This window comes from Hylobates moloch, unplaced genomic scaffold, assembly GCF_009828535.3.
Source record: "Hylobates moloch isolate HMO894 unplaced genomic scaffold, HMol_V3 SCAFFOLD_4, whole genome shotgun sequence".
Classification (NCBI taxonomy): domain Eukaryota; kingdom Metazoa; phylum Chordata; class Mammalia; order Primates; family Hylobatidae; genus Hylobates; species Hylobates moloch.
The window spans coordinates 35,615,320-35,628,725 of record NW_026652279.1 but is presented as its reverse complement, the minus strand read 5'-3'; the positions used below and the strand labels follow the sequence as shown (position 1 = coordinate 35,628,725).

General features: G+C 50.5%; 1 protein-coding gene and 1 long non-coding RNA gene across 7 annotated transcripts in view; one reads left to right on the top strand and one right to left on the bottom strand.

The window, feature by feature from the left end:
- Positions 1-1,022: 1,022 nt before the first annotated feature.
- Positions 1,023-2,806, bottom strand: LOC131383228 (uncharacterized). Of its 3 annotated transcripts, none has more exons than XR_009213093.1 (3): positions 2,675-2,806; positions 1,384-1,526; positions 1,023-1,285 (listed from the first exon to the last, which is right to left on the bottom strand). It is a non-coding gene; the product is annotated as an uncharacterized LOC131383228 (long non-coding RNA). The 3 variants fall into 3 exon arrangements; XR_009213094.1 differs by having other exon boundaries at positions 1,384-1,645; positions 2,655-2,781; XR_009213092.1 differs by having other exon boundaries at positions 2,655-2,771.
- A 91-nt stretch (positions 2,807-2,897) lies between these two features.
- CFAP100 (cilia and flagella associated protein 100) overlaps positions 2,898-13,406 on the top strand; it is a 42,391-nt gene continuing 31,882 nt past the window's right edge. Inside the window, exons 1-2 of one of the 4 annotated variants that reach the window (XM_032149915.2) lie at positions 2,898-2,958; positions 3,943-4,050. In XM_032149915.2, coding sequence (XP_032005806.1) covers positions 4,002-4,050 — 49 coding nt within the window. In that variant the 5' untranslated portion in view covers positions 2,898-2,958; positions 3,943-4,001. Of the gene's footprint in view, positions 2,982-3,124; positions 3,433-3,942; positions 4,051-13,406 lie in introns of those variants that run through there. The other 3 variants (XM_032149914.2, XM_058437381.1, XM_058437382.1) reach the window with 3 other exon arrangements.

Here is a 13,406-nt window from a genome sequence, read left to right as displayed (position 1 = left end):
AGGGGCTCCTAGGGCAGTGTAAGTAGTGCAAAGAGCTCATATCACTGTCCTCCCTGTGGAAAGCCCTTGACTCACTGTGAAGCACGGTAGACATGGCTGTCATTCTCCATATCCTACCACCTCTCGGCAAAAGGAAAACCCACATGTGAGAGATCTGGGCATCTAAGGCATTTTACCTTGAAGGTGACTCTCCAATCCAGCCTGGCCTGCTGTGCTGCAGAACAGTGAGACCAGGTGCTGCAGGAAAGAAACACGAGCTGCTCTCTCAGGCTTTGTCATTCTGGTAGACCTCTGAATACCCTGTCTGGGTACAGTACAACCCCTGGCGTCCCTGGTTTCTGAGTCCCTCCTCCCATGGCAGAAGCCAGAGATCTTGTGTGGAAGGCTGGAGGTGCAGGCAGGCGATCCAGGTGCTTCCTGCCAGTCAGGAGTACACAGCAGACTTCGGATCACAGCACGTTCTCTGCCGGAACGTGCCTGCCGTGGCTTTGGTCTCCGCTCCAGGCTACAGCATCTCCCAGCTTGATTCCCTGTCGTCCTACGGAGTCTGGGGGTACCCCTATGTCCTTTTCTCCCCCAACTGGCTATAGTTGCTTTCTGTTGTTTATTCCCAAGAGCCCAGACTGATATACCTTCTTTGAGGAGGAAAACACAAAATCAGAAATACGAATTTCTCCTTTAAGAAGATTGTTAGCCTTTCCCAAAATGTTTGATTATGAACATTTTCAAGCTTCAAACATACAGAAATGTTGGAAGGATTTTGAAGCAGACACCCACATGCCCACTGCCTGGGCTGGACAGCTCACAGGCCACTACGATTCACCACACAGCCAGCCAGCCACCATTGCTCCACCAATCACCCATCTGATTTTAAAAATTAGCTTTTAATCAGCAAATGGTATTTCTAGTTAGAACTGTTAGGCTAAGACTAAAAGTTCCAAATCAGGTCACATTTTCTAGGTGGTTTTCTTTCTAATCTTGTAAGCTACCAAGAGCAAAAACAAAGGCCAGAACACACAAACTGACTAGAGAACTTGCCTTTATTATGAAGTACACCTTTGGACTTGTGGGTTTTTTTTCCCAAAGCTTGTGCATCATTGTCTGCGATAACTGCATAAAATGGAAGGACGATTCCTGGTGAGAGGCAGTGTGTTCTAGGTAAGAGCAGAGCCGGAATCCGCTGCCTCACTGTGTCCCTGCTCTGTCCACACCGGCACCTCATGCAAAGGCAGGGTGATCATGCAGGTGAAATGGGTGGATTGGTGTCAAGTGCGTGGAACAGTACCTGGCACATAGAAAACACTCTGTAAGGTTTGTGGGGAGACTTATGACAGTTCATAAATTGATCTGTTGACGACAATGAATGGGCAGGAGCCTGGGTACCTTTGTTCTCTTTGGGCCACTTATGTTCTAGCTTCCCGAAAGCCTCATTAGAGCACCTTGTATTTAGATAAACCATTTCAAAAATACTTGCTTTTCTACTTGAGTCACCAGTTCATGAAGTGCTTCTTGTGGTTTGCTGAAACCTAAATAGGAGGCACAGCTTTTTGTTCTGCTTTGATGGTTTGTAGGGAGATAAGGCTGCAGAGGTAGACTGGGGCCGGGTCATTGAGGACTTTGAATGTCAGTGTAAGGAGCCTCTCTCCTAAGGGTAAAGGGACCACTTGTCTTTCAGCATATTTGACACTAGCGGCTGTAACAAACACACACGTGCACACATGCACACACACACACTACACGTGCACACATATGCACATGCACAAATCACATATGTGGCTTAACACAATACAACGTTCTTCCTCCCTTGTGCAAAGCCCACTGTGGATATTGCAAGTTGGGACACTATTCTACCAGCGAAGATTCATACCCTGCTCCTTCCATCTTGGGAGCTCCTCTTCACTCCCAGCCCTAGCTCCAATGGAGTTCCTGTTGTGGATGTGGTCTTCCCACCCACTACACCGGCCTTAGACAGAGCCTGGCACAGCTGGGATCCTCACTGGGACTACATTGCTGGGCTGCAGACTGCTCCAGAGCCCCCCCACCAGAAGCCCCTAAATGTCCCTGAAAAGATGAGTCACTGACTGTGCTTTCAGCTCCAAGCAGCCTTTGTCAATCTCTCAATCCCCATAGATACTGGGAAAATCTAGGAACATGTTCAGAACTCAGAGGGGTCTCCTGCTGCTGCTTTTTGTGGGGAGACAGGATCCCTGAGCTGGGGGACCAGACATCCTGGTGCCCCTGGCTTCAAGCAGCTGGTGGATCTGGATGCTCAAAACTTGCCCTGGTCTGCATGGCCTCATCCTCTGGCTTGTCCCACTATCATGGATCTCGCTCGCTCCGTAGAGCAGTGGCTTTGCAACCCTAGCCAGTACTGGGGTCGGGCATGGACTTGTCAGGACACACATTGCTGGGCTCCACCCCGAGTTTCTGATTCTGGGGCGAGGATTGAAAACTTGCTTTTCTAACAAGTTCCCAGCATTTTTGATGCTGCTAGTCCTGAGACCATACTTTGAGAACCGCCCCTCTAGAAAGTGCGATCCCTCCCCAGGAAAGAACCAGGGCTATTTTTGCTCCAAAAGCATCCATCCTGCACGCCCTCTTCAGTGCTTGGCACGTGGCGAATAAACCAATCAGGATGAAAGAAAGGAGCCAACCCAAGTGCGGATTGATGAACCTCAGAGGAAGGAACCCGCGTTCACCAGGCCCGGGCCTGGGCCAGGCGCTGTCCTGGCGGCGTCAGGGAGGACATCGTGCCCAGAGCTCCGACCCGGCAGCCCCGCCCCGCGCTCTCCCAGTCCCGCGGCCCGCAGGCCCAGCCCTCACGCGCCCAGCCTCCACGGCCTTTGTGGCGTCACGGCCTTTGTGGCGTCACAGCCAGCCTGAAGAATGGTTGCCTTGGAGACGTAAACCCAAGAGCCCTGCTCCTGGAGCTGAGAACTGCAGCGCGGAGCCTTCGGAGTGAGCCGGGGCAGTAGGGGCCGGTGGGTGCGCGCGGGGTCAGGGGAGAGGGGGCGCGCGGGGTCCGTGAGGGCGCGTGGGGGTGGCAGCAGGGGTGCGAAACCAGGGCCCGAGGGGCGCGCGTGGCCGGGAGCGGACTTGCAAGGCGCCTTCCAAGGCTCCCCGCTAGCATGCCACTTGCTTGAAACACACCCATTTACCATCCACCCCATCTGTCCTACCATCCCTGTGCGCCTTGCTGTGTGGCCCGGGGCCTGGCAGAGCGCGGGTGTTAGAAGGCGACCCTGCGAACCCCAGGCTCACCCAATAGGGGGCTGTAGCAGGAATGCGGCAGGAATGGCACAAGCCTAGAGTGGGGGCCCTTTCCAGAGGCAGCCCCTCCTGAGTGTGACTTTGGACAGCTCGCTGAATCTCTGCTTCCTTCCCTGCAAAAATGAAAATTCATTCAATGGATGAAGTTAAGAAGTGCCAAGGGTATGTCAGGAGCTTGGATGAGCAGAAAAGACCCCCTGTTCTCATGGAGCTCACATTTTAGGGGGAAATAGACAACGAATGGATTTTTAAAGTGATAATCAGATAGTGGGAATTGCAGAGAAGAAAATAAAGGCCACAGGGGGGTGGGGAGGAAGAAACCACTTTGCATGGGATGGTGAGAGGTCTCTCTAAAGAGGCGACATTTGAGCTCGGAATTGAAGAGAGGGAAGCCCACCACCCCCAGCTGGGTATAAGAGAATATTTTTTGGCCGAGGAGGCCGAAAATGTAAAGGCTTGAGGCCAAGATTGTTGTGTTCTAAGCACAGAAAAAGTAGGCAGCTAGAGCCAGGTCCAGGAAGTGAGAGTGGACGCTCGGGTGGGAGAGGCAGGGAGCAGGCAGGTGTTCCCATAAGGTGAGCCCTCAGCAAATGTTGGTGGCTGTCAGCCACCTGGGGGAAGGAAGCTCTGGGCTTGGGGACCACCAGGCTCAAGCACTGTGTCACTTCTCAGGTGAGGATCTCCTTTAGAAGAGGAGAAGCCTTGCATCAACCTCTTGGGCCTCAGCCAAGATGTCTGAGATACTGTCCACTATAGTCTCCAAGAACATGACCAATAACAGTAAGTACTGGGCCAGGGTGGGCACTCTCAGAGGGCAGGGGCAGCCTCGGAGCCTGTCCAGCTCCCTCACGGGTTAAGGTGGCTCTAAACCAAACACTAGACAGGAGTCATAGATCTGCCCACTTCCCTTGAAACAATGCATATGGGTTCCCTGCAGCTGCTGTAACAAAGCACCACCACAAACTGGGGGGCTGGAGCCACAGACATTTGTTTTCTCAAGCTCTGAGGGCTGGATGTCTGAGATCCAGTTGTCCACAAGGCTAGGTCCCTCCGAGGGCTCTGAGCGAGAACCCATTCCGGGCTTCTCTCCTGGTTTCCGGAGCTTTGCAGGCAATCCTTGGTGCTCTTTGGCTTGTAGAAGCATCACTCCCATCTCAGCCTTCCTGCCCATGTGGAATTCTGCCTGTATGTGTCTGTGTCCAAATTTCCCTGTTTTACAGGGACCCCATCACATTGGATTGGAGGCCCACCCCACTCCAGAATGGCCTCAGCTTAGTGAATTACAGCTGCAAAGACCTTATTTCCAAACAAGGTCACATTCTGAGACAGTGGGGGTTGGCACTTCAACATATGAGTTGGGATGATACAATTCAACCCACAACAAACCATTAGGAAGGTGTCACCATGAAGGTGAGCCTCTCTCAGCACCCCTCTGACCACAAACGCCAGGCTGGGCTCCAAGGAGGTGGTCAGCTGGTGCTAGGCCCTGGATGAAACATGCCTGCCCTGGTGGAATTGCATGCATTTGCCAGGATCTCACACAGGGCCATGCTGAGGGAGGCTGCCCAGGCCTACCTGGGGCCGTTCAGCTTTTTTATTGGAATTTAATTTGGTTTTGACCAGGCATAGTATTCCGTGGTTCAAAATTCAAAAGTGTGTTAAAAGCCCCTCATTGTGAAAAGCCCCTCCCACCCTGTCAAAGGCACACAGTGCCCCCTCCTTAGAGATGGCCACTGTCACCTGTCTCTTCTAGGCTGCCAGCTCAGTGCACATACAGGCAAATGTGTGTAGATGAGGTTTGTTCTTTTCTTACACGGAGATCACACAATGAAAACCCTGTCTGCACCTTGATTTTTTTAATTAACTCATACATTGTGGAGACTGTTCCTTATCAATACATCAAGAATTCCCTTATACTTTTTGTGCTTTTGAGCAGAATAGTAATCTTTCAGTATGGCTGTATCATAATTTATTAGCCAATTCTCTGTTCATATGGGTGATTAGCTTAATTCAGAAAGTGTGCTGCTAGAAAGAGTGACCCCCCACCATTACTCTTATGCATGCACAGGCTCTCTCGTTCTCTTTTTTTGCTCCAAAGTAAGCTTTAAAATGAAGAAAGGCTGGAATAGGGTTTAAAAAAAAAGATGGCTTTGAAATGTTTATAGATAACAAACTAACTGTCAATATGCCCATAAAACAATGCAGATAATTATGCTACCACAAGACAGTTGAAGGATGTGTAAACTATATTGATTTGTTTATTGGTATGAGGGGGAGTGCCTAGTTGGGGTACCCTATGACCCTGTGGCATTGGTAATTCCTCGAGATTGATTGAGGGCCTGTGCATTTGTGAGAAAACCAGGCCAGACAGGCAGAGCCAGGATTGGCACCCAGGGCCGGGGGTCTCAGAGTCAGGTGGGTCAGGGAGGTTGGCATGGGCAAGGTGGGCAGGGGACCTGGCCAGGGGCTCCAGTCAAGAGGACTGCTGAGCTCTGTGTCCTGGGGTCAGCTGCAGGAGCTGGGGCAAAGGTAGGGGCCAAAATGACACTGAGCCACCTGGAGTGAGAGGTTTGGGGATGCTGAGCCAAGTACAGATAGGATCCCAGCCTCAACCAGAGGGCCCAGGGCAGGAGCCTGGAGGCCAAGTGGGGAAAGGCCATTCTAGGCGGCCAGCCAGGCCCAAAGGCCCTGAGGTGGGAGTGGGTGTGGCGTGTTCAAGGGAGAGACAGGAGGCCAGCATGGGCCAATTGGGTAGGGCCTGTGGCCCGAGAGGACTATTGGCCTCTGCCTAGATGACGGGAAGGATTTAAGAGGGAGACTGCTCAGTGTCTAGCTTTATGACTTTTGTGATGAGAACGCTATTCCCTAAGCCTCGGCAGAGGGGCTGGTTTGGCCACAGCCTCCCTTGAGACCTTGAGCAAGGCCTCTTCCCTGAAACAGAGGATGGAGGGCACCTGATGGAAACCTTGGCCAGGCTGAAGAGTCAGGGAAAGCCAGAGTGGACCACAGGCCTCCCTGTCAGGGCGGGCAGCGGTGAGGGCTGCAGGAGTGCCCAGAGCTCTGGCCCTATAACCTCAGCACCCAGCCCAGTGCAGGGCCAATTCCAGGAGAGGGGCCAGCGGCTGGTCCCTCTGGGCCAGAACCCTGGCTGAGCCTCACTGTGGGTGTGGAGAGTTTGTTCCTTGAGCGGCCAAATATATTTCCCAAGACACCAGGCTCCAGGTACAAGACTCCAGGAGGAGCAGTTTGGGAGAGGCTTGCCCATGCTGCAGGAGCCGTGTGCGCATGTGTCAGGCCAGGATGCCCTGCAGGCTCTCACTGCTGCTTCTCAAGTCCACACCCCCCACAATGAGAGCATTCAGGAAGGGCATGTGGTCTAGAGAGGTTGTTAAACCACAGATGGCCAGGCCTTCCTCCTGCCAGTTCTGGCTATGAGGGATGCGAAGGGCTGGAGGCAGGAGTTTAATTTGGCAGTGTGGAGAAACATGGTCTTCAGTAATCTAACCTTCATCTTGGGACATCCAAAGCCTGGCCTGGTGGCCTCGTGGGCAGAGTGGGCCGTCCACACATGCAGCCCACATCAGGCCACTCAGGGACCCACAGTCACTTCACTAATATTCATGGAGCACCTACCGTGTGTCAGGCACTGTGCTGGGCTGGGGCACAGAGGGCCATGAGACGGAGGTGCCTGCTCTCTGAGCGTCTAGGAGAGTTCAGCAAACAGCTCTCAACTTCACTGGCTCCATCCATTCCTGCAGCCCTGGCCAGGCCAGGCCTGGTTCACTCCCACTCAGTGTCTTGGCACTGCTGTGTCCTCCACAGGGAATGCTCTTCTCCCCGATTTCCCTGGGACTCCCTCCCTCACGCCCCACAGGAGCTCACTTAGATGTCAGCTCCACAGGGAGGCCTCCCCTAAACAAGGTAAAACGCGGTGCCCCGCCTGCCCTACATCCCTCATTGCTGTTCCGTTTCATTTTCTCAGTGGCACGTTCTACCCTCTGGCCTCTTGACCCTTCTTCACTTGTGTTGCTTACTGTCTCGCTCCCATCCAGCAGTGGCATTTGTCCCCCCAGAGCCTGGCACATCACAGGCCTCAGTCAAAACCTGTTAGCCTACAAGCTCTTCCTCTAAGATCAGGAGCAAAACAGTGATGCCCACCTTCACCACTGCTGTTCAACATTGCACTAGAAGTTCTAGCCTGGGTCATTAGGCAAGAAAAAGAAAAAAAGAAGTAAAAGACCCAGATTGAAAAGGAGGAAGTAAAACTATTCACAGATGACACAATCCTATACATAGAAAATCTCAAAGAATCCACAAGAAAGTGAATAGAGCAAATGAATGAACTCAGCAAAGTTGTGGGTTACAAGACCAACACAGAAAAACCAGTTTGTCTCTGTTCACCAGCAATGAACAGCCCATAAATGAAGCCACTCACTGACAACAGGGGTGACGTCATGGCAGAGTAGGAAGCTCTGGGAATCCCTCCCTTGAGACAATTGTGCTGGCGTGAATTATCAGAAGCAACTCTTCTGAAACTCTGGAGTTTAGTGAAATGCTTGCAGCTTGCAGGGAAGATCTTGATGAGGAGGCTGGGACATTTTAGTGAATTTTTAGCATTTCCTGGAGCAGCTGTACTAGCCTCCAGCCTGCAGCAGGCAGCAGGGAGAAGGTGGCCTGTATTCCTGGTACAGCTTGCTGGTGCCAGGGTGGGAAATAAGGATCTTGTCCTCCAAAAATTGGGCTGTGTGTTTGATTGCTGACCATGGCCTGCCTCTGAGGGGCCGGCTCAGCGGCTGGCCATTGTTCCAACTCCACAGGCTAAAGCAACCTCCCAGCTCTGTTGGTCAAGGGCTGTCCTTCCCCACCCCCTCCACTCTTATGAGAGCTAGACTTTTATCTGACATTAGCTCACATTTAGAAATCTTTGACAAATGATTGATATCAAGAATATAGAAAGAAATCCTAACACTCAACAACAACAACAAAAAGCAAACAACCCAATTCAAAACTGGGCAAAGGATTTGAATAGATAATTCTCAAAAGACAATATGCAAATGACCTACAAGCAGGAGAAAAGATACTCAACATCATCTGTCATTAAGGGAATGCAAATCAAAACCAAAATGAGATACCACCTCACACTGATTAGGATGGCTACTATCAAAAAATAAAAACAAAAATAGCAGGTGTTGGCGAGGATGTGGGGAAAATGAAACCCTTTTATATTGTTGGTGAAAGTGTAAAATGGTTCAGCCACTGAGAAAAATAGGCAGTTCCAGCCTCGCGTGGTGGCTCACGCCTGTAATCCCAGCACTTCGGGAGGCCGAGGTGGGCGGATCACGAGGTCAGGAGATCCAAGACCATCCTGGCTAACATGGTGAAACCCCGTCTCTACTAAAAACACAAAAAATAGCCAGGTGTGGTGGCGGGCACCTGTAGTCCCAGCTACTCAAGAGGCTGAGGCAGGAGAATGGCATGAACCCAGGAGGTGGAGCTTGTAGTGAGCCAAGACTGCGCCACTGCACTCCAGCCTGGGCAACAGAGCGAGACTCCATCCCAAAAAAAAAAAAAAGAAAGAAAGAAAAGAAAAATAGGCAGTTCCTCAAAAAGTTAAACAGTATTAACATGTGATCCAGCAATTCTACTTCTAGATATGTACCTAAAAGAACGGAAAGCAGGAACTCAGATATTAGCACACGCATATTCACAGCAGTGTTATTCACAATAGCCAAGTGGTGGAAGCTGCCTGAGTATCCATCAATGGAGGAACAGATACAGAATATGTGTGGAGTGCAGTGGAGTGCTATTCAGCCTCAAAAAGGAAAGGAATTCTGATACATGCTACAACACAAATGAGCTGGGAAACCTTATGCTGGTGAAATGAGCCAAACATGAAAAGACAAATACTGTATGATTCCGCTCATATAAATTAGTGGAGCAGTCAGAGCCATAGAGACAGAAGGGGGAATGGAGGCCACCAGGGCTGGGGAGGGGAGGATGAAGAGTTGTTTAATGCACACAGAGTTTCAGTTTGGGGTGATGAAAAGCTTTTGAAATAGATATTGGTGGTGGTTGTAGAACATTGTGAATGTAATTAATGCTATTGAGTTGTACACTTAAAAATAATTAAAATAGCAAGTTTTACGTTATATATATTCTACCATACTAAAAAAGTTTTAATGGCATAAAATGGCAAATCGTATTATTTTTATATATATATAGTATGTATGTTACTGCAATAAAAAAAATGTGTTCTTAAATTTGTTAAATAAGTGAAGTAAACAACTAAATAGACAGGATGGTTCCCAGCAGTGCTGAAATAGGAGGCTGATTCAGTGATTGTGGTGGGGAGCATTTAGACAGGGGGATCAGGAAGGCTTCCTGGAGGAGGTGACATCTGAGCAGAGATGGTGAATAATGGGGATGGGCAGCCCAGAGAGAGTGTCCCAGGAGAGGGAGCAGCAGGTGGGAGGAGGAGGGGATGGAGGGAGGTGTGGGTGTGCCCAGCTGCAGGGAAGGACACTGACCTGTGAGTGGGGATGAGATGTGGCCCAATTCTGTGGGGAACATCCCTGCCAAACCCTGGTCCTTCTGTGGCTCCCAAGGGCCTCATCCCTGTGCTCCCCAGGCTCACACCCTGCCAGCCATGCTGGCCCCAGTGGCTCCTCTTCAGCTCTGCCTGCAGGCTTTGCCTCCATGACCCCACGCTGTCACCACACTCCCCTTGGGGCTCTGCTCCGATGGTGCCTCCTCCGTGGGCTCCCTGGTTGCCCCAGCTACTGGAATATCTCTCACTTCTCTTTATTTTGTTTGCTTGTTGTCTGTCCAGAATGTGGACTCCAGGAAGGCAGGCATGGCACCTCCTTCAGGGCGGCATCCCAAGCCACACCTGACCCTGAGAAAGCACCCACAGCTGTGGCCAGGCAGATGCCACTCTGAGGAGGCCTGGCCACTGTCTGGCACCATCACTAACCCAGTCCTGGGGGTGGTGAGGGATGGGACAAACATGGCTCCTGCTGGTTTAAAACACAGGTTTTATTATTGCTCAGTGTGGTGAGGCCAACAGAGCAGGAGATGACTGTCACTGGAGAGATGGCTGCTTACAGATCCCTAGGACAGAAGGGGGTGCTCCATGCAGGGCTGTGCGGGGGAAGCTGCAGGGTCGGCCAGGAAGCCCGAGGGAGAGGGGGATGTGGGCAGAAGCCTCCACTGTGGAATCACAGGAAGGAACGGTGAGGTGAGTGAGCAGGTGTAGGACTGATTTGCTAGAATAGTTTCGGGGTTCTGGGGCACAGGGCTGCCCCTGGTTGTCTGGTCCTGGCTCTGGGGAGATAGGGCAGGGATCAGTGGTCCTGAGAGTGAGAGACTGACAGAGGCTCTGGCTGGGGTGTGGGCTCTGGATTGGGTGGTTTCCATTTGAAAGATGTGCTCTGGGCAAGTCACTTTCTATCTCCAGGGATTGGCTAATCCTAGGGGGAGGGGAGGGAAGGGAAGGTCCTCTAGGCTCAGGAAGGCCCCAGAGGTCAAAGCATCTGAATGAGAAGGTAAAAGACATAGTTAATGTGCCTGCCCTCCAGGAGTTTACTGCCTGGGGGGTCAGGGGTGGGGGGTGCAGTCCAGACTTGCTGTGGGGAGTCCAGGTGGGGGCAATCACAGAGAACTAGCAAATAGGATGATGGTGAGGGTGCAGGTGGCAGGGGCGGATGGGTCCAGTGCTCCTCAGGAGATAAGAGTGGGATCTGGTGACTGACTGGGTGTGGAATGAGGGAGAAGAGGGTGTCGGGGATGCCTTGTCTCCTCAGTGACACCTGTGCATCACAGTGCTGTTTGCTGAGATGGCCAAGGCCAGGGGTGGAGCAGGTTTCGCAGGAGGGGGAAGGCCAGGAGCTCAGTTGGCGATGTGTAGGTGTCAGTGTCCTGTGGGAAACTCCCAGCCGAGACTCTGAAGAGGCTGCTGTGGATGGAGGCCCAGAGGTCAGGAGAGTGGGTGGAAACGTGAGGGCATCAGCAAATCCGCTGGGGCTGGAACTGAAGTCATGGGCACTGGTGAGGCGTCCAGGAAGAAAGGAGAGAGAGTGGCCTGGGACACAGCCCAAAAGACTCTGATGGATAGAGGATACAGGGACCTTCCGATGTTCGGAACTCATGTCACATGAGTGGAGTGCCCAGTCGAGTGTATTTTATCTTCTTTTTTTTTTTTTTTTTTTGAGACAGGGTCTCACTCTATCACCCAGGCTGGAATGCAGTGGTGCAATCTCGGTTCACTGCAATCTCCACCTCCCGGGTTCAAGTGATCTTCCCACCTCAGCCTCCAGAGTAGCTGGGATTACAAGTGCACCATCATGCCTGGCTAATTATTGTATTTTTAGTACAGACAGGGTTTCGCCATATTGGCCAGGCTGTTGTTGGACTCCTGGCCTCAAGCGATCCACCTTCCTCGGCCTCCCAAAGTGCTGGGATTACAGGAGTGAACCACCGCACCTGGCCTATTGTATCCTTTTTTACGAGAATGTTTCACACCCAGTTCATTCTTTTCCTATTTCTCCTGAATTATTATAAAAGTAGACTTACACTTTAATAAAGACTTTTTAAGTTAAAAAATTAAATTGTGTTAAAATACTAGAAGAAAACACAATATTTTTTTTTTCTAAAAAATATTTAAACTTTAGCGGCAGAATGCCTTTCTAAACAAGACCCTAAACCCCAAAGCATTTCATTAAGGGAAAGTTAAATTTTCATACAAGGAAAATGAATGATAAAGTCAAATTGCCTGAAGGAGAACTATTTTCAGCAGCTCTGACAAATGAGCCAGTGTCCAGCAATGTAATAGATGAAGGTTCTCAAGAATCGTCTAGAAACTAGAACATTTCGGTAGAGAAATGGGCAAAGGATACTAACAGAATGAGGCAAGAAGATGGATAATTAACATCCGAAAAGACACACAGTTTCTTCCTAATTAAGAAATGCAGATGAAAACTGAGATGCCCTTTGTGACCTGTTAGAGTGACAGTTTCCGGTGTAGGGAAAGCAGTCCCACTAAAGTTGGTGATGGAAGAGTATCAAGCTAAAATAACCAAAAGAGTCAGAATCAAGTTTAGAGTTTCTCCAAGCACGAAGTTGAGGACAGGCCATCCAGTAATCAGAGATCCAGAGAATGAAAATCCATGTTCCAAAGTGTAGAAGTTTGAGATTGTTTATCTAGACAAAGCTTTGGGAAGTTTAGCAGAATTTCAGCATCTTTCTATGGAAGGCTGCCTGCATGTTACAAGGATCTGACTCGCTAAGGGGTCCTTTTCTCTCTGGACGGGTATATTTATCATTCCACACTGAAGATGCAACTGTCATGGGGTCCTGGGTGCCATCTGCTCTGAATTAGGTATGGGACAATAAACAGGCAGTTAATCGGTAACAAAGTCTAGTGATTGGAAGCAGGAGTTCTGGTGTCCAGTCTTTCCCCGTCATTCACAGAGCAGGGACAATGAGGTTTTTTTTCTGAGATGGAGTCTCGCTCTGTCACCCAGGCTGGAGTGCAGTGGTGCAATCTAGACTCACTGCAACCTCCAGAGGAGGGTTACTCCCAAAGAAGCAGAACTGCAAACAGGTTACATACGTCAGGTGCCAGGGCTTAACTTCCTCCTTGGCTTAATAAATCTAGAGCACTCTGAAATTTTATTTTATAAGAGTAACCATTACAAAAATTCTGAAATTGCAAAAGATGATTGAAAAAAACCCCAACGTCCTCCAAGGGACTCGGCTAAGTATGGATGAAACTTGTGCGTGAACAGATGAACTTTCTTTTTTTTCTTTTTTTTTTTTTGAGATGGAGCCTCGCTCTGTCACCCAAGCTGGAGTGCAGTGGCACGACCTCAGCTCACTGCAACCTCTGCCTCCTGGATTCAAGTGATTCTCCTGCCTCAGCCTCCCAAGTAGCTGGGATTATAAGCATGTGCCACCACGCCTGGCTAATTTTTGTATTTTTAGTAGAGAAGGGGGTTCACCATGTTGGTCAGGCTGGTCTTGAACTCCCGACCTCAGGTGATCTGCCCCGCCTTGGCCTCCCAAAGTGCTGGGATTACAGGCATGAGCCACCGCACCCGGCTTTTTTTTTGAAATGGAGTCTTGCTCTGTCACCCAGG